Source organism: Aethalodelphis obliquidens, unplaced genomic scaffold (genome assembly GCF_003676395.1).
Source record: "Aethalodelphis obliquidens isolate GAN/ISIS:26980383/991018 unplaced genomic scaffold, ASM367639v1 scaffold45, whole genome shotgun sequence".
Lineage (NCBI taxonomy): Eukaryota > Metazoa > Chordata > Mammalia > Artiodactyla > Delphinidae > Aethalodelphis > Aethalodelphis obliquidens.
The window spans coordinates 4,482,106-4,501,752 of NW_020837989.1; the positions used below are offsets into that span (position 1 = coordinate 4,482,106).

At 49.9% G+C, this 19,647-nt stretch overlaps 1 protein-coding gene across 6 annotated transcripts in view; it reads right to left on the bottom strand.

Annotated features, from left to right (window-relative positions):
- The window catches only part of GALNT10 (polypeptide N-acetylgalactosaminyltransferase 10), a 225,326-nt gene that overhangs the window by 25,605 nt on the left and 180,074 nt on the right, over nucleotides 1-19,647 (bottom strand). For all 6 annotated transcript variants that reach the window (XR_003427703.1, XM_027081475.1, XM_027081472.1 and 3 more), the window contains 3 exons: nucleotides 17,421-17,606; nucleotides 12,973-13,156; nucleotides 7,308-7,425 (listed from right to left, as the gene is read on the bottom strand). Coding sequence is in view for 5 of the 6 variants with exons in the window: in XM_027081475.1 (XP_026937276.1) it covers nucleotides 7,308-7,425; nucleotides 12,973-13,156; nucleotides 17,421-17,606 (488 nt within the window). In the remaining variant the exon portion in view is untranslated. The remainder of the gene's footprint in view (nucleotides 1-7,307; nucleotides 7,426-12,972; nucleotides 13,157-17,420; nucleotides 17,607-19,647) is intronic.

Consider the following 19,647-nt stretch of genomic DNA (forward strand, 5'->3'; position numbering starts at 1 on the left):
CCTCTTTTTTTTTTCTTTTTTCTTTTTTTTGCGGTACGCAGGCCTCTCACTGTTGTGGCCTCTCCCGTTGCGGAGCACAGGCTCTGGACATGCAGTGCAGGCTCAGCGGCCATGGCTCACGGGCCTAGCCGCTCCACGGCATGTGGCATCTTCCCGGACCAGGGCACGAACCCGTGTCCCCTGCATCGGCAGGCGGACTCTCAACTACTGCGCCACCAGGGAAGCCCCCTGCCTCCTTTTTTAACACGAAGGTTCTGATCCAAACAGCTACCACTCACTGACTGCCTTCTTTTTGTCTGTCTCCAGGCTAAACAAACGTTTTATACCATTTAATTTTTAATTTTTATTTTTGGCCTCACCTTGTGGCATGTGGGATCCCTGACCAGGGATTGAACCTGTGCCCCTGCATTGAGAGCACGGAGTCTTAACCACTGGACTGCCAGGGAAGTCCCTACCATTTAGTTTTTATAACAAACCTCTGAAGAAGTTGTTATCTCCATTTTTAGCAATAAAAGACCGAGGCATGAAGAGATGGGCACGTGGCTGGTTAGGGAGCCATGTACCACAGGTGACCCTCGGGCTTCCGAGCCATCTTCCTGGAGGAATGGTGGGAGGGGCAGGTGCCCACAGACAGAGACACCCATGGAATTTCAAATGGCTGCTCAAAGTCAGGAGCAGAATGCCTTCCCTGTTCTTGGCAGACAGCTCTTAGAAAGTCTGGGTACATGTGGCTGGGAGGAAAATGCTACATGCGGCAGAGCAAGTTCCCAGCATCCTCGGATAACCCAGCGAAGGAAGGCGCTACCGCCGGGTTCCCGGCAGCGACACTGCAGCTGGTCTGAATCAGAGGGGGCTGGGAGCGGGTGGTGGAAGGGATGGGGAGAGGCGATGGCACGCTGGCACTTGCGTGGGGGCCCCTAAGGCCCTCCTGGGTGGCAACTTAACCCCCTCAGGGCTGGTCCTGACTTCTGGGGCCTCCCTGTAGCAGTGGCCTCTCTCTAGGCTGCCCCCTCCCACCAGGTGGAATGAAATGAGCACTGGGCTTAGAGTCAGGACATCTGGGATTTAGCCCTGGCTCTGCCACCTTCCAGCTGAGGGACCCTGGCCCTGTCCCCTAAGAACCTGGGGCATCAGGTCACAACATCACTCCTCACCCGTTTCTGGTGTGCCTACTACTTTCTTTTCATACACCCTATTTCACTCAACCCCCCTGATGACACGTGAGTTCCAAGGAAGGAAAATCTGAGAGTTTCCTTTTTTTAAATCTGCCCACAGCAGTCTGGGGCTGGGTTGGCCTTTGGTAACTGTATCAGTGTTGGACTATGCAGACCCACCCACCACTGAGGCCTCCTGCCTCTGCTCAGATGTGGTGGGTTTCCCTCTCGGAACAAGGCTCTCCCTCGTTCCCTCGTGTGGCTTTCTGTCACTCCCTTGCTCAAGCGAGCCTGCCCCAAGGGACCTTCTGAACGTCTCCATCTTTCTCTCCAAGGGCAGCAGGCCCTTGTCTCCTGGAACAGACCCTGCAGAGGTGCGCTTGGGGTCTCCATCCTTCCCTGGGGCTCTCCTCACCGTGACTCCCTTCTCTGTAGACCTCACCTGGGGGAGAATCTCATCCCTGAACTTGCAAATGGCCCAAACGAAGCACTGGGATGTCTATGGGGCGGAGGAGGGGTGGGCCGGGAGGCTGAAGAAACAACAGTCTTCCCTTCTTCTCAGTTAAAAAAAATATTAATTTTTCTCCTGATTACAGAAGTGATATGTACTGATGATGAACGCATTCAATGTTACAGAAACAATGAAGCAGAAAGGGACAGCCACACTGTAGCCCTCCCACCCCCGATGTCCCAAGGGATGGGAAGCTTCCGTGGCACCGTGGGTCAGAGTACATCAAGGCAAAGGATCAGTCTGAAGTCAGATAGCAGGGCTGAAATCCCTGTTCCAACCACGTGACATTGTGGAAGGATTTAACCCAAGACTCAGTTTCCTCATCTATAAAATGGGGGGGCACGGGGCCCCACGTTACTGCATGTGGGTGCTCAGTAAACTAGAAGGAGATTCTTCTCAGTTTTTTGTTTGTTTGTTTGCATTTGTCATATTTTTTAAGATTAAACACGGGACTATATATACATACATAAAAACAAAATTTTCACATCTTTTTTTAAAACTTAATTTTGGAGGCATCTAACTTCTTTTACATAATATTTCACTGTTGGGATGTGCTCTAACTTATTTATCCCCTAAGGATGTACATTTAGGTCATTTTCAGTCTTCCCCTTTCGTAAGTAATGCTTCAACAGATAGCTCCTACCTCAATCTTTGCTCTATCTCTCTTGGCTAAACTCCTGGGCGTGAAATTTTGGGTAAAAGAATGTGCTTGCTTTGAAATGTAACGGATTCTGCCAAATTGCTAACAGAAGATATACCCACTTACATTGCGTCAAGGCCCACATCTTTCTCACGCCAGCTCAGCCACGTTGTCCCGTGGACACTTCTCCTCTCCTGGACCTCAAAGTTGAAGACATCCTAACCTCAGCCTCCTGGGGACACTGTGCAGGTCCCTTTTCTGCTGGTCCTGCTGCCACCACCTCTAATCCAACCACCCTCGCATCCACGTAAGACCAAGGGCTTTCTCCACAGCATCTTATTCGAGCCTCTCTTGGGTAAGAAGGAAAACTCTATCAGCACCATCTGGGATGTGAGGGCCAGAGAGATCAAGCAATTGGTCCAGGGTCTCCAGGTGGACAGAGAGCAGAGATGAGAAGCCAGTGCCCTGCCTTCTCACTGAGTACCTCTCCTGCCACATCGCCATCACCCAAAGATGCAGATGTAAGCCTGGGAAGGGCAGGATGAAGGAAGTTATATAAGACAGGAACTGATGCCACTAACAGTTATCTAAAACACCTATTCTGGGCCAGAAACTGGGGTATAGAGATGGACAAAACCCACTCCCTGCCTCGAGGAAGCTCAGAGTGCAGTGGGGGAGACAGGCCAACCCTTGGGTCCTGTCAACAGGAGGTACTGGGTGCCATGCTGGGAGTGACATTCGGGTGGTCCCTAAGCATCAAAGGGAGCTCAGGTAAGGCTGAGAGGACACCATATAGATGAGCTGAACCCAGAAGGATGACTGTGGGTTGGCCAGACTAAGGAAGGGCATTTCAGGAAAAGTGAACAGTGCATGCCTTCAAAGATAGCCAGGCATATGAGCCTGGGGCTTGTAAGCCATTCTGTATGGCTGGGTCAGGTGGACATCGGTGGTTTGCCCCGCCCCGCCTCCATTCCCCCTTCTGCACACAATGCCTGGGCTTTCCTTTAGGGAGTCAGCTCATCCCACTTTCCCAGCTCCAGGATGGGCATGTGACCAATCAGACTCAGGCTGCAGTTGACAGATCAGAACGTTGTTCAGGAAGGGGCAATGAGACTCGACTTGGGGACTTACTACAGGAATCATGGGAAATAGAAACTCTTTTCCCACTGGGCTGCTGGGTATTTCCACAAGTGAAAACTTGCCTGAGAGGAAAGCCAACCCAGATGAAAGCAGAGCTGAGGGACTAAGCGAGATGGAGCCTAGATGAGATGGGTTAGTCCCTGGATCCAGCCGGGTCTGGAGGATCTACCCTGGAATTTCAGTTGGGTGGGCCAATCAATTCTGATTTTTTTGTTTAAGTCAGACTGGGGTCAGATTGACCGGGATTTTGGTGACCTGTTACCAAGAGTCCAGACTAACGCAATGCGGAGGAGAGTGGAGAGAAAGTAAGGGGCGGTAAGCAGCTCACGGAGGTGGGTGTAGGCCAGGCTACAGGGTTAAAGATTTATCCGCCCACTAGAACTGGGAAGGGTCTAACTGCCAAGCAGAACTCTCATATGTGACCGTGCCTTTTGGAAACAGAAGCTCTATTGGCTGAGAGAGAGAGAGGGGAAAAAAAAGAGTCAATGACTCTCCTAGAAATTTCAGAGCCTTCGAAACATCTCTTCTGGGGTTTTCCCATCAGGATAGATGGCCTGGTCTGAGACTGGAGCCGAATTATTAATCCATCAGCCCTGATGGCACGTATCAATTTGTCTTTTTTTTTAACATATCAATTTATCTTAATTTCTGAATATACACTCATGCCTTTCAGACCAGTCTCTCTTCTCTGTCACCAAGAAGAAAAGGGATCTCAGTAGAGATTAATCAGAGGGAATTTGGCCCTTCGTAAATGCCCTGCTCTGGCTGAAACAGAACACCCAGCATTCCAGGGAGGTGTTGCTGGCAGACGAACGGGCTCTCCTGTGCCCTCAGCGCTGTGGGCAGGCCTTCCGCGGGGGCCCAGGAGACAGTGCACTGGCAGAGGGGCTGCCGCCGGCTCCAGGAACTCGCGTTCTCAAAGCCCGGAGAGAGAAAGCCCAGGGAGAAATGTCTCCCTTTCAGACCTGGGGGACTCCTCATTACACTGTCTCATCTCCTCTCCAGAGTGAAGGAGATAATTGGATCAAATGGCAACAGGAGCCAGCCTCCCTCCCCCTCCCGGATGAGAGACTTCCAATAGGGCTTCATTACCTTGTCTTTTGTAAATAAACTGTGGTGGGAAAATGCCAATTGTTCTGCCATAATTGCCTGATGAGCATCATCAAATGGGTCTTTCAAACGCAAAGACTGAAATTATTTTGGGTTTAGAAACTCCTTTGTGCTCATTTTTCTCCAATCACTCTTCTCCACGGAGGGAGTTTCTGAAGGGGAACTTCTTGACCAAGGAGGCTGGTTCTGGCCAGTATTACACCTGCTCTGAGTATTCAGAGTATTCACTTATTTATTAAGTGCCTTCTCCCGGTCAGGCAACCCTGTTGGTTCTTGGGATACAACAGACAAAGATGGTTACCCTACTGGAGTTTACATTCTGGTGAGAACTCAGAACACTGATGTGCCCATTTCTGGGAAAAAACTTAGTAGAAAACTTCATAAATTAAGTTTGTTTAATTGACAGATTGAGGAACTGTGAAGTTAAAACTCTTCTGATTCCTTGTATGTGATTCCACTGTAAGGATGTGACATTTGGAAAATTAGATTGCATGGGCTAGGGATACTAAATAAATGACATATGTGCCATCGCTCGCCAAACCTGCACCCAGGGCAGACATCACTAATCAATCACCACTCCTTTTCTGATAAGCTCAAACACAGCCTCACAATACATATTAACACAGAACTGGGGCAGCTCCTACTGATGGATCAGAGTTGGCTGGGAGAGCAAACCTATTTCTGACTTAGACTGTTACTAGTTCACTTCATTGAGAGGCTGCAGGATATCCTAGTAAGTTAACCCCAGGAGGAGGCAAAAACTGAGAAGAAAGAGTAAGAGATTACAGCCAACCTCTTAGGCTAGTTTTCCTCTCAAGTGCTCTCACGTCCCTGCAGAGGCCTATACAACATGGCGGGTGAGAGCATGGGCTTTGCAGTTGGGCGGACCTGGGTTCAGGTCCTGGTTCTGTTAGTGTCAGCTGTGTGGGACCTGGGTCTGAGTTCCACCTGCCCCCCTGTGAAATGTTTATAATAATGATACCACCCTCCTAGGGTTGCTTTGAGGATTAAATAAGCCAACACTTGTGAAGGGCTCCACACAGGGTACTGCCAGCTCTGATCATGGCTGCACTTGAGTTGCCGCACAGCAGGGTGGATGCACAGTTGTTGACAGCTGGCATCCGCTCTGACTGATTGGTGCTTGTGTCATCGTTGTTGTTAAATATTTTTAATATCACCCCTGGATTTTAATATTAGTTTTATTTAGGGGGCTGGCCCCCTTATGGGAGACAACTTCAGAAGTCTGAAGGTAAAATGGACATAGACTGCCTTTCAAACCAAAATAATGTTTCAGTAGAATTACAGGTTGTTTTCTTGCTAATCAAGAATTTATGTCCCCCAGTTCTGAACTGCTCACCCAGTGGCATACACAAGGACAATGACAATAATGAAAATAATTTTTAGGATATTTATTAAGTCATCCTAACAAGAATGGACTTATTTAATGCTCTCAACAACCCTGTGAGAATTAAAGTATCATTAAACCCATTTTATGGAAGCAGAAACTGAGTCTCAGGGAGGCTAAGGATTCTTTGTCCAAGATCACACAGCTGGTACGAAGTAGCAGAGCTACGACCTGACCTAGGCAATCTAACCCCGGCGCCGAAACCTTAATTGCCGTGTGTGACAATGGTCCTTTGCCTAAGAAGTTGATGCCCGACTTGGCAGGCATCCGGGTTCCTTGGCAGGCGCGTTCACAGGGCCCAGCCCAGTTATGCTGCTGGCCATCCCTCATGGGTTGGGGATATGCCTTACCAGGGGTTCTAGGGGTGTTAGAAGCAGGCCCTGGCCGACCACAGGGCCACAGGACAAGCTAACCTTCCCCTCAGAGGGACTAAGCCTCTGTTCTTCACTTGAGATCAATACAAAAATCCCACAAAAAGGGGAGGAATGGGGCCTCAGAAGTTTGCATAGTTAACTAGTAACCATCACCTCCTTTATCACCATTGTCAGAAGCTTCTACAGCACATGGGCCGGTCTAATAGGTTACAGTAAATATATTTTCACTGACTCTTTAATAATTTCTACCAGTTATTAATTGGTTGTGTCCCCAGGTTGGGTGCTAACCACTTTCTAGCTATTATCTCATTTAATCTTCACAAAAGCTCTGTAAAGTAGGTAGTATGATTATTCTCTTAGATGAGGGAAGAAAGCTCAGAGAGGTAATCTAACTTGCCCAAAGTCACACAGCAACTGAGTGATGGAGTTGGGATTGGAACCCAGGCTTCTCTGACCCCACAACTCAAGCTCTTCGCCCCTGGTCTCTGTACATCAAACTCCAGCAGAGACAGATACAAAGGGAAGACTCGAGAGGGGTGGCCAGGAACCACTAAAGACAAGTTGGTTTCTGTGAGGCCAGGGGACCATTCTCAGAGCAGAGCTTCCTGCCGGCCCACGTGTCTTGTTCGGCCGTTGTGCTCTCTCTTCCCCTCTGCTGGTCGGCTGGTCGTCTCAATGGGAGACACACCATCTCTGGGGAAGTGAGGCCTGTTTTATTCCAACACTGTCATCTGAGAAGGGACAATGCAAGGCAAACACCAGCCAGAGCTGTGGCTGAGGCCAGCCTTTGGCAACCTGAGGATCTCCACGCTGCCGCCTCCGCTCCGCACCCCCTACCGACACACACACAGCAAGCAGTGGCTGGCGGCTCCCGATTTGTTCACGAGGCTCAGACAGACGCTAAGCAGGCAGCCTGCCAGGACAGGCGCCACGGGCACCCTGCCAAGGACAAAGGGGCTTCCCAAGGGCTCACCTTGAACGAGATTTCATACTGCTCCCCTCCCCATATCTCCAAGCCTGGGTCGTACCCGCCCAGCTCCCAGAACCACTTCCGATCCACGGCGAACAGTCCGCCGGCCATCACAGGAGACCTGCGGGAAGAAGAACCTGGTGTGAAGACGCGGACGTCTTGGCCGTGTGCTCCTTGGGTATCCTGCTCTAGGGCACTGCTGTTCTCCCAGGGGTGATGCTCCCCGCTACTCTGTGAACACAGCCCACTTGTCCAGCAGGGAATCCAAAGCCCTTCTGAGTGAGGCCGCTGGCTTTCTTCCTTCTTGCCTATACTTCTTCATAAATGCTACATTTTAACCAATGGACCCAAAAATCCTTTACGTGGTTAACACCTAAGAATACTTGTGAAATGAAATCATAGTGCTTTTTCCCTGTGGGCCTTGTAGCTGTACCATATAGATATGCACATCTATATCTAATCTCTAGTCTTCCCATTGATTAAATGATCTGAATCAGGTCTTTCCAAGCCTGTCTAGGCTGTAGAATGTCTTAGAGAGATGAAAACACATACAGCTTCCCGGGCCCAACCCCAGACCTACAAAACAGTCTCTGGGGGAATGGAGCTTAGGAGTCTGTGTTTTTGGGTAAGATTGTTTGATGATTCTCACTCTGTAATCCCAGCATAGATATTTTTTTTTCTGCTGAGAGTTTATGGAAGAAGCCACAGTCACTGTTCTTTCAGTTAAACTGGGATAAGATTAACTCCGCTCATTCATTCTCTCATTCGTTTCTTCATCGAGTACCAGCTGAGAAGCAGATGCTGGAAGAATTTGGAGGTAAATCAGGGTCAGACAGAATCTTTAGGGGATGCCAGCATGGCAGGGCAGCCACCTCAGGAGAGGAGGACCCAGAAGACAGGTGGGGTGTAACAAGGGCCTCTGGGAGGCGCAGGCAACGCTACGGGAAAGGAGGGAGCGTCTGCCTTCAGGTTTTCGGGGTGAGGAGGGAAGCTGGGGCAAGAGTCAAGGAAGGATGCTCAGAGGGTGGCATTCGAGGTGGCTAGGAACAAAGTGGGAGCTTGGGGGAGTGGAAGGCACCCAGGAGAAAGCACGAGCTCGGGGGCAGAGATGATCAAGCGGTGGGTGTGGCTTGCCCAAGTTCCCCACGGCACCTCCCGTGGGGCCAGCACCTGGGAGGGGCCACCAGTGTTTTTTGTGCGAAAAGCTCTCTGAGTGGCTGTGGCCTTGTCTGACTCCCCTAGAAAACTCCAAACCCTCCAAGGAAAACCATTCTAGCAGCAACCTCCACGGCCCCTCCTGGCTTGGGGAACTGCACGCTCAGGGGAAGTGGACTGACTTGGAAAGAGGTGAGTTAACCCACATGCCTTGCGAGGCTTCCTGCAGTAGATGGGCCCTGATAGCACAGGAGGGGACCCCTTTAGAAAGGACTCCCTTGATCACTGACCGAGGCCTTGAGTCTGCCAGGCGCTGTACTGAGCTAAATTACTACCAAAATGAATTTACTCCTCACACTGACCTCATGAGCCCGGATCAGAAACGGGGAAATCCTCACTGCAACCTCAGCTCTCCCCAAACCTGTGGTGGGGTCTGGGGTGAAGATTTTAGCCCCGGAGCCCTGTGCTGCTGAGTATGGGAGCCACTGGCCACATGCATCTTACTGACACTTGCATTGTGGCTGGTCTGAACTGAGAGGTGCTGGCAGTGTGAGATACACACTGGATTTCCCAGACTTAACGTGAAGAAAAGAACAGAAGAGATCTCATTCATAATTTGAAAGCGTTGGTCACATGTTAAAATGAGAATATTCTAGATATACTGGGTTAAATGAAATACATTACTAAAATGAATTTTATCTGCTTCCCTTTACCTTTTTTTAACGTGGCTAGGAGGACATTCAGAAGTACATACGTGAGTCGCACGATACTTCTATAGGACAGTGCTGATTTAACCTCTTTGAGCTGGTTTCCCCATCTACACAGGGACGTAGAGCTACACCTGCTGGCTCACACTGCTAGTACAGTTTTGAAAGTAACCAGTACTATAGGAAAGTAAGGTGTTAGTAGTATCAACTTTCTTCTGTCTTATGAAGGTTGTAGGGTTTCTGGTTTTTCTGGCTGGAGCCGTGATGCTTGGAGGGCCAGAGAGTGCTTCTGGCTCGGTGCTCCAAGGTAAATCAAACCTAAGACTCTGCACAAAAGCATCAGCCTGGGTGGAAGCCAGCCGCAGGGGACGTGGTAGGATAGGTAGGATATTAGGTGTAAGGCATTTTGGATGCTTGAGGCTTCACCTCCAGAGGGAAGCCTCTCCTCTAGGCTGGTCTGTTTTCTGCTGTGTTCAACAGTAATCATAACAACAATTCTGAGCATCTAATGTGTGCCACTCACCTCACCATCACCAGTTCTCACAAAGCCCTATTACTAGCCCTCTTTTCACATGGAGAAATTTAAAATTCAAAAATGTGCTCTGCTCCAGGGCATGTAGTTAGTAAGTGGATGAGCTGCCACCAAAGCCTGTGTCTTCCCAATATCACGACACGGCTCTGTGCCTGCAGCGTGCCCACTTGCTGAGCACCACGGGGAGGTGTGCAGACAATGACCAGGATTTCTCAGTGGCCTGTTCCTGGGGTTTTGTCTGAGTGCAACACAGAAGAGAGACTTCTGGAAGGAACTGGAGGGTACAAAGGATGGAGAGTCCCTCGGGAAGCATCTGGGCCAGTGGCTCTCAAACTTGGCCATATGTCAGCATCATCTGGGAACTGACGCCTGAATTCCCCACCCTGAGACTCCGGTGTAACTGGACTCAGGGGCAGCATGGGTGGTTCTTCTTCTTTTTTAAAAACTTTTATTGGGGTACAGTTGATTTACAATGTTGTGTTAGTTTCAGGTGTACAGCAAAGTGAATCCGTTATACTTCTTCTTATTCTTTGTTTTAAATAAACTCCCCAGGTGATGGCAACATGCAGCCACGGTTGAGAGTCCCTGCTCTAGGGCTGGGCCAACCCCTTTAATATCCAGATGAGGAGACTGAGACTGCAGACAAAACTAGCTGGGCCTCTGCTTCTAACCAGCTGCACGACCTGCACCCACCCCTCCCTCATCCTGCAACGAGGAGACTGAATGGGCCAGGACCCACCATGACATACGTTTCAAATCTAGGGCCTATGAGTTGCCTTATGGCAAAGATTCAAACCATAAAAGGGGGTTCTGGTTCCCCTAGAAATTCCATTTTCTGGAGCAGCCTGCCTAACCCCAGCCTCTACTACATGTCACCCTTGGGCAAGTGTCGTTTCTTCTCTGAACCACAGGATCCCCAGCAATCAAGTGGAGAGAGTCCCACCAACGCTCAAGGGCATGTTGTGAGAATCGAGCACGGCCATGTCAGCCGGAACTGCTTTGCCATGTCAGGCCAAGTGTTAGTGACTCCTGTTATTAGCATTCTTCTCCCGAGAATTCAGGACAACTGGGGGCTGACTCTGGGCCATACTGGGGTAGGACCTGGCTGCACGATGCGTTGTTGGCTAGACCATATCTGTGGCCTAAGAAGGGCTCTGATAGTAGTGTTTGACCATGTTTAGGATACAGGAGGTCAGGACCACAGCACAAACGTCTGGCCCGCTGAGGAAGCACGGGGGATCCACTCACACCCTCCACTCTCAGCTCATGCTACTCTCTTGACCTGGTCACCTTCCATTTCCTCAAGCAAGTCCACCTCTTCCTACCTCTGAGCCTTCCCTGGGGCTCACAGCATTAGGGGCCCCCCAGAAACCCTGGGTGAACTGCGCCCATGAAGATGGCTGAGCCGCCAACAACCCCTCTTTCTCAGACGGGGAGGGTGAGGCAGAGCGGCTGGACTTCACTGGGGCTAAGCCGTGGTTAGGCAGGGGTGGTAGACAGAATAATGGCCTCCCAAAGAAGCCAGTGTCCTAATTCCCGGGATCTGTGACTCTGCTGCCTTACACCGCAAAGGGCCTTTGCAAGGGTAACTAAGTGAAGGATCTTGAGATGGGGAGATTATCCTGGGTTACCTGGATAGGTCCAATGTAATCACAAGGGTCCTTATAAGTGAAGAAAGAGGCAGGGGGGTCAGAGTCAGAGAAGGAGACATGATGATGGAAGCAAGAGACTGGGAGAGGGAAGGGGGAGGGAGGTGCAGGGGGAGACAAGGAGAGGGAGGAGGGGAAGACTGGAAGATGTTATGTTGCTGGCTTTGAAGATGGAGGGAGCCATGAGGCAAAGAATGTGAGCGGCCTCTAGAAGCTGGATAAGGCAAGGAAATGGATCCCTTCCTGGGGCACCGGGAGGAAACGCAGCACTGCCAACACTAAATCAGTCAGACCCTTTCAGACTTCTGACCTCCAGAACTTTAAGAGAATAAAGCTGTGTCGTCTTATTTTATTTATTGGCTGCGCCACGTGGCATCTTAGTTCCCCGCCCAGGGATTGAGGCTGCGCCCCCTGTAGTGGAAGCGCGCAGCTCCAACCCCTGGACCACCAGGGAAGTCCCTGTGTTGTTTTGTTTTTTTTTGTTTTTTGCGGTACACGAGCCTCTCACTGTTGTGGCCTCTCCCGGTGGCCTCTCCCGTTGCGGAGCACAGGCTCCGGACGCGCAGGCTCAGCGGCCCAGCCGCTCCGCGGCACGAACCCGTGTCCCCTGCATCGGCAGGCAGACTCTCAACCACTGCGCCACCAGGGAAGCCCCCCTGTGTTGTTTTAATAAGCCAGTAAGCTTGTGGTAATTTATTACTGCAGCGACAATTAGGAAACTAATCAGGAAACCAATACAGCTGGAGAGGCTGGACTTTGGCTTTGTACCCAGAGGTCTTTCCACACCTCTGGCAGGAGAGCTGGAGTGGCTCACGTGACAGCTGCAGGGATGGCGAGCCCACTGTGGGAGGAGAGACCCTTCTGGAGCTTGGGGTACCAGAGGGGCACTGGGCTCTGTTTCTGGCTTAGCCACTAGCCCACTGTGTCCCCAGGGAAGCCCCTCCCTGTCCTGGAGCCCGAGTCTCCTTATCTGCAAGGGGCTGGAGTCCGTTACCTGTAGGCTCCCGCTAGCTCTTCCATTCCAGGATGCTACAGGTCCGGTCCACACACCCGCACCCCACGCTTCCACCGTGGGACAAGCTATTTCCCTGCTACTTCCAAGAGGGTGTAACTGATGGATGGGAAAGTCGGCTCCAGAGGCAGACAGGCCCGCAAGGCACTGAGCCTTTGCCGCTTCACAGCTGTGTGACCTGGACAGGCTGCTTAACCTCTTGGAGGCTTGGTGTCCCCATTTGGAAAACATGGATCATAATTTTTACTACATATGCTGTTGGAGGTTAAATAAGATCACCGTGTAGTGTGCTCGGAACTGCGCCTGGCACTTGGAAAGTATGCAATAAATGGTGGTGACAATGACAACGACAATGATGATGATTACAACTGGGTGCTGGGCTTGCCACCCCGGGCTGGCAGTCCTCGGGGTGGGCAAGGAAGAGGTGATCAGCTTGGTGGTCTGTGAGCCAAGGCTCTGTGACGAGCTGGGAGGGACTGTGCTTCTGTTGGGGACGTCTGCCCTGGCTCCCCTGCACTGGTCTTTTGGGGGAGGTGGCGATCCTGAGTCGTGTGTGTTGGGGAGGGCTCCCTGGGGTCAGCCACTGGGACCGGCCTGGGTCACTTGTACTTACTCAAATGGGTCGCTGGGGTCAGCTTTCTGCAGTTCTGGAGGGATCGGGATCCGCTTGTAGTACATCTCCCAGTCAAAGGCGCCCCGCATGGCATCCCCCGCCTGCGTCTCATACCGGAAGTCGTCGTGGTCAATCACATCGATCATTGGGCACACAATGGTCTTGCGGTTCCGAGCAATGCGGTCTGAAGGAGCCAAGAGATGCCCATTAAGGAGGCCGGATGGGAGAGCAGCTACATGCATGACCCTGCTCTGCAACTTATTCACACTTCTAACATGTTTCCTGGGTGATTTCTCTGAACACTCGAGTTTGAGAATCCGTGAGGAAGCAAGTGCACAAGCTTTAAGCAAGATGGACCAGGGCTCCCAGCCCATCCTGCCGTCCACGAGAGGGCCCTGGGCCAGCTACATGAATGACATCTCAGCCTCAGCATTCTCCTCTGTGAAACGGGGAGAAGAGGGTCTGGTTGCAGGAGTACTGGATACAGTAATGCTTGAAGGTGTTGAGCACAGGTGTCTGTCATGCTCAGCATTGCTATGGAAAGAGATTAACTTCCTTCTGGGAGGGTCCCTGTTCTGGCCCTCCCCATTCCGAGTCCTGAACTTGACCTGTGGCTCAGCAGCCAGCACTCCAGCACTTGCCCCTCATGGCAGACTGCCTGTCCCTGAAGCTCCCCAACACCTCGTAGCTGCCATCAGAGAACAAACGGTCCTTGCAAGAGAGTCCAGCTCACGTTTTCCAACAGTCAGAACTACTGAAGAGGGATCGGACTATCCCATGAGCTCCTCAGGACTGGAGGTGTGCAAGCAGGGCCTGGTGGACCTCTGCCCTGCAGGAATGCTGCAGGCAAGGTGATTCAAGATAGCAAATGGGGGTCTTAACCTAGATGGCTCTATGTCCCTTTCAAGCCAGGGAGAAGCTGATTGCATAAAATTCACTCTCTGCCCTTCAGTGCGCTTCCTGCCAAGAAGCCCTGACTACAGCCAGGAGGTGCCACTGATTGGGGCAGATGATCTGCCGTGAGGGGCAAGTGGGCTGTGCTTGGGCCAGGAGTCAAGTCCAAGTCTTGGAATGGGGAGCCTGGTAGGGCCAGGGTAGGCTGGCAGCTGCCTAGGGCCCAGGCTTCATCAAGCCATAGCAGATTTTTCTTCCAGGAGAGAAAGCAAAGAAAAGTTTTGCCTTTTGCTAAACTGCAAGACACGATCCATAGGTGGGTCATGAAACTGTGTGTGTGTGTTTGTAGTGAAGCAAAAAAAGAATGTCAGGGTGCATTCCAGGTGATGAGGGAAAGTAGTTTTGGGAAATATTTCAGTCATTTTGCATCAGTGTGTACATTTGTGTACTGGATTGACATGTCTAATGTATTTCTGTGGCACATGGTCAAAAAACTGAGAAATGGTGCTTCTGATGCCGTGTCCCCGAGTGTAGATCTGGGGCCACCAGTGCCAGAAGCACCGAGGGTGTGTTAAAAAACCCCCCTAGGGCTTGGGGTGGAGCCTGGATCTGCCTTGTGGACATGTTCCCTAGGGATTAAGGAAGAAGCATCTTCCCAGGGAAAGATCTAGAAAAGGGCCACTCTTCCTGATAATTCATGGCCACATGAGGGATTTCCCTTCCGGAGAGGGTGTGTGCTGAGGACACAGTGCTCTGCTGGATGCTGGCTGATTGGGGGAGGTGTAAGGTCAAGGCGGTGGCATCAGAGGTAGCATTCCATGGTGCTGTACTCACTTGAAGACACAGTGTCCAGGTGCAAACCCTGGTTTTGTCATCTCTGAACAGTATAACCTTGGAAAAGGTTATCTGATGTCTCTGAACCTCTGTTTCCTGGCCAACAAAATGGAGGAAAACAGCACCTATTTCCTGGGATCTCTGTGAAGGCCAAGTGGGACGATGGGGCCAAGATGCTTAGCCTAGCCTCGAGCACGTGACGAGCCCTCTGCTGACATTCTTTGTGCCCAGGATCGCTGAAAGTAGCTCAGAAGCAGGAGCTGGAAGGGGGAGTATCCCCCTCATTCTCTCTGCCCTTCAGTTTTCTCATTTGCAATATGTGGATAATAAGGCCTGCCCTGTCCGCTTTACCAGTCACATTCAAATGTGGGCTGTGATCAAAAAAAGATAAGGGACTAGCAGAGGCATGATGATGTCGACGACGATGATGATGATAATGATGATGACAGTGATGATGGTGGTGATAGAGATGAAGAAAATGATGAACAACAGTGGCTTTCCTTTCAGGGGAGCTGAATCCCCTTCAGGCTCAGAAATGCCTACTCTCCAAAGAAGGCAGAGTGAACTGTGCATGTTCATGGTTTCAGAGACAAAAGCTGTGATGGGCTCGGTCAGCTGTTCATATTAGCAGGGATAGACTTTTACATCTACACCAGTGGTTCACATTTCTATTGGAAAAAGGGAAAAAGAAGAGGAAGAATGTTTCTTCCATGTATGGTTGCAGATTATGAAAATTACCCTCATATATTTCCATAGAAACAGAGTTAAGGCTGTTAACACAAGGCTTAAGGCTTGTTAACCGCAAGCTCAGCTTCGTGTTCTACCACTTCAGTCTCTTTATGAGTCACTGAATGACCCCCCCCCCAACGCGATGTTCCTTCAGGACTATAAATTAGATGATTTATTATTTTTTTAAATTAAAAACAAATATTTTATTTATTTGGCTGCATTGGGTCTTAGTTGCGGCACACAGGATCTTTCCTCGCAGCGTGCAGGATCTTTTGTCATGGCGTGTGGGCTTCTCTAGTTGCAGCGCATGGGTTCAGTAGTTGTGGCACGTGGGCTTTCTAGTTGTGACATGTGGGCTTAGTTGCCCCATGGCAGGAGGGATCCTAGTTCCTGAACCAGGGATCAAACCCTCGTCCCCTGTATTGGAAGGCGGATGCTTAACCACTGGACCACCAGGGAAGTCCCAATTAGGTGATTTACAGTGAAGCCTTTTCTCTTTTTTGTTCTCTTTCAGTCATGAGAGGCAGATGCAGATCTCTTGGCTTAATTAGGTAAACAGTTTACCAGAAGATCTGGGTTATATCCTTTTCCTAACCCAGTGGGATCCTGGACCCTTGGGGTCAGAAGCATATCATCTGATATTAATTAGAGTTTCATGCTGATCTGTGTTAGGAAACAAACTTGCTGGGTTACCCCATTAAACCGTGTGGGTTTTGCTTTCTGTCCTCACTTCTGAATGGGGGCCTAACCAGTGCTCCCCGAAGTATAGTCCCTGAACCAGCAGCACTGGCACCACCCGGAGGCTGTTAGGAATGCAGCTTCTAAGGCCCCGCCCCAGACCTCCGGAACCAACCACTGTGGAGCAGGGCTCAGCACTCTGTGTGTTAACAAGTCTTCTAGATGATTCTGATACACACTCAAGTTTGCCCTAAACTCGAGTCCTCTTTGCTCCCTATGCTTTCTGTTACGGAGAGCATACCCATCCATTTTTGAGGTGTTCACTTTTCTCTCTGGATTGACAGATCTTCCCCAATCTGCCCCCATCTCTGTCCCTCACCTGACTCCCAGCCCCAGTAGGACATTTCCTCTTCAGCGTCCACCTGTCAGCGGCAGCTCAATGCCTTCCTCAAAGCTCAGAGCCTAGGGATTCAGACCTGGTTCTTCAACCCGCCCTGAGGCACCTCAGTGCCCAGCAGCCAGGCCTCGTGTCTCCCTTCTGTCCACAAGCCTATGTGGATGACTCCTAGATCACGCTGCCCTCTGTCTGGAGCCCTTACCTGAGAGCTGTCAGAAACTCTCCAAAGAGGAAATGAATTTAGGGAGGCAGTGTGGAATCCTGAAAGAAGATATACTTTGGAACCAGAGAGATGGTGACTTTGACACCATCAAAGTGACTTATTGCCCTTAGTATTGCCCTTATTGCCCTTAATAAGTGACTTATTAAGATGGTGACTTATTGCCCAAGGGATCAAGTGAGTCACTCAAAATCTCTGAACTTCAGTCTCTTCTATTATAAAAAGGGGAGACTTTCGACCTGGCATGGTTTTGTGAGGGCTGAAGACAAAGCTTACAGCGTCCCCTGCTCACAGCAGCAGTGCAGTGAATGATAACTGTTCTAAGTTGGTATGATGGTGTTCCCTACAATTTGGCTCTTAGCAGTAGGCAGCCTTGGCTTGCTTTCCAATAACACCTGAAGTAACCTGGGAGAAGCAATCATGTCACTAGACACTAATGTGCTTTATGACTTTGGGCAAGTCACTTCCCCTCTCCGAGTCTCAGCTTCCTCCTCTGTAAAATGAAGGGACAGAACTTTTAAGGTTGCTCTGAGCACTCCTGAGGGCCTGATACCCTCATGGCACCTGGCATTGTGCTGGGTGCATCTCAAGCAGGCAAGGGAAGCCTTGTAGCATAGATGACTCCCTGCAGAAAGCAGGACTGGAGGCCAGTGGCTCACTCCAGGCCGCCTACCTCACCTTGCAAGCCTCCCTTACCAAGCAAGGGGGGGAGCCAGTTGACATTGGCTTCACAATGTGAGTCCAAGAATGTGATGACATCCCCAGTTGCTGCTGAGGCCCCCAGCATCCGGGTCCTTATCAGCCCTTCCCGTTTCTTGGTTCGGAGAATCCTCACGCTGGGGAAAAGGGCCATGTAGTCTTCAAGTGGCTTCTTCAGGTGCTCTGTGAGGGAGAGAGAAGAGGACAGATGGATAGATGGGTGAGTAATCATCCTTGTGACCCCTTCCTTACATGTGCACTGCACTTTACAGTTTAGATAGAGCTTTCCAGTGCACTGTCTCATTGGACCTTTCAGATAGGGTCAAGAAGGGCAGGAATAACCGCCTGTGTGTTGCAAAGGGGGAAACTGAAGTTTAAAGAGGTCCAGTGTTAGTGCCAGACCTGGAACACAGAGAGACCTTCTGTACGAGGGCGTTAGCAGCTGTGGTTTATGTCTGGCTGCGACCCATTCCCTCATTTTCTAGCAACAGTACTCTGATTTTCTTTGGGAAACTGCCCCTCCCCTTCTCAGTCCTTCAGACTTGTGGGCTTGACTGCATCTCCAAGGGGGAGGAGCATGTGGCTTGGGCCTGACCAATCAGGGCATTCCATTTCCTTGGCCACAGTGATTGGTTCAGGGATGGACATGTGGCCTGAATTGGTCCAAACAATGAATCCTGAGAATTCTTTTTCAGAACTATTGAAAAATGAGGCCCTTTTTTCTTACTAGAGTTGCTAGGTTGGTTGGCCCCAAGTCTGGAGTTGCTTGTGACATCTTTAGCAAAATAAGGTGATGAGAGGTGGTGGGAAGATCTGCTGAGACTGAAGTCAACATGTAAAAAGAGAGTGAAAAGATGGAGAGAGACATTATCCTGATAACATTTTGATTCTCCAGATCCCCCTGTGCCTGAAGCAGAGGGACTCGCAGACGTTCTTGTTACACATAACAACCAATTCCTCTTTTTGCTTATTCTAATGTAGGCTGGCTTCTGGCCCATGCCTGGAAAAGCTGTTATAAATAAATCTCAAAGACAGTCTCTTTCTACTAAAAGTGCCAGCCTTAACGTTAATGTCTCTTGATTTTAATCAGGGTTACGGCCCTCTATGAAAACTCTAGTATGGCTACAAAAAAACCCTATAGTTTATATCCTACTTAATGGTGAAATATTGAATGTTTTTCTCCTAAGAGCAGGAGAAAGGCTGTCCACTTTCTCTCCACTTTAGTACTGTTCTAGAATTCCTAGCCAGTGCAACTGGTAAGACAAGGAAATAAAAGGCATAAAGATTGGAAAGAAAAAGGTAGCGGTATTTTTTTTTTTTTTGTGGTACGCGGGCCTCTCACTGTTGTGGCCTTCCCCGCTGCGGAGCACAGGCTCCGGACGCGCAGGCTCAGCGGCCATGGCTCACGGGCCCAGCCGCTCCGCGGCATGTGGGATCTTCCCGGACCAGGGCACGAACCCGTGTCCCCTGCATCGGCAGGCGGACTCTCAACCACTGGGCCACCCCCTGTAGCAGCATTTTTAATTGTAGATGACATGATTGTTTACACAGAAAATCTTAAGAAATCTACAAAGAAACTAGAACAGGAAAACTTTGCAAGATTTCAGGATACAGATCAGCATTTAAAAATCAACTGTATTTCTATAGACTAGCAAATAAGAAAGCTATTTGAAAGTGCAATTAAAATGGTAAAAATACCATTTACAATTTAACAAAGTGAGTACAAAATGTATACTGAAAACTACAAAACACTGTTGAAAGGAATGAACAACCAAAATAAACGGTAAGATAGTCCATGTTCATGGATCAGATGACTTAATGTTGTTAAGATGGCAATACCTCCTACATTGATATATAGATTCAATGTGATCAAAAAATCAGATGGCTTCTTTGCAGAAATTGACAGTTGACAAGCTGATCCTCAACTTTATGGAAATGCAAAGGATCAAGGAATCCAGGACAGCTAAAAAATGCTTTTCTGTTTTTGCTTCTCTCTGAAATATTTGGGTTCTTTTTTTTACTTAATTAATTTATTTATGGCTGCATTGGGTCTTTGTTGCTGCGCACGGGCTTTCTCTAGCTGCAGCAAGTGGGGGCCGCTCTTCATGTGGTGTGCGGGCTTCTCGCTGCGGTGGCTTCTCTTGTTGCAGAGCACAGGCTCTAGGCGCACAGGCTTCAGTAGTTGTGGCACATGGGCTTAGTTGCTCAGAGGCATGTGGGATCT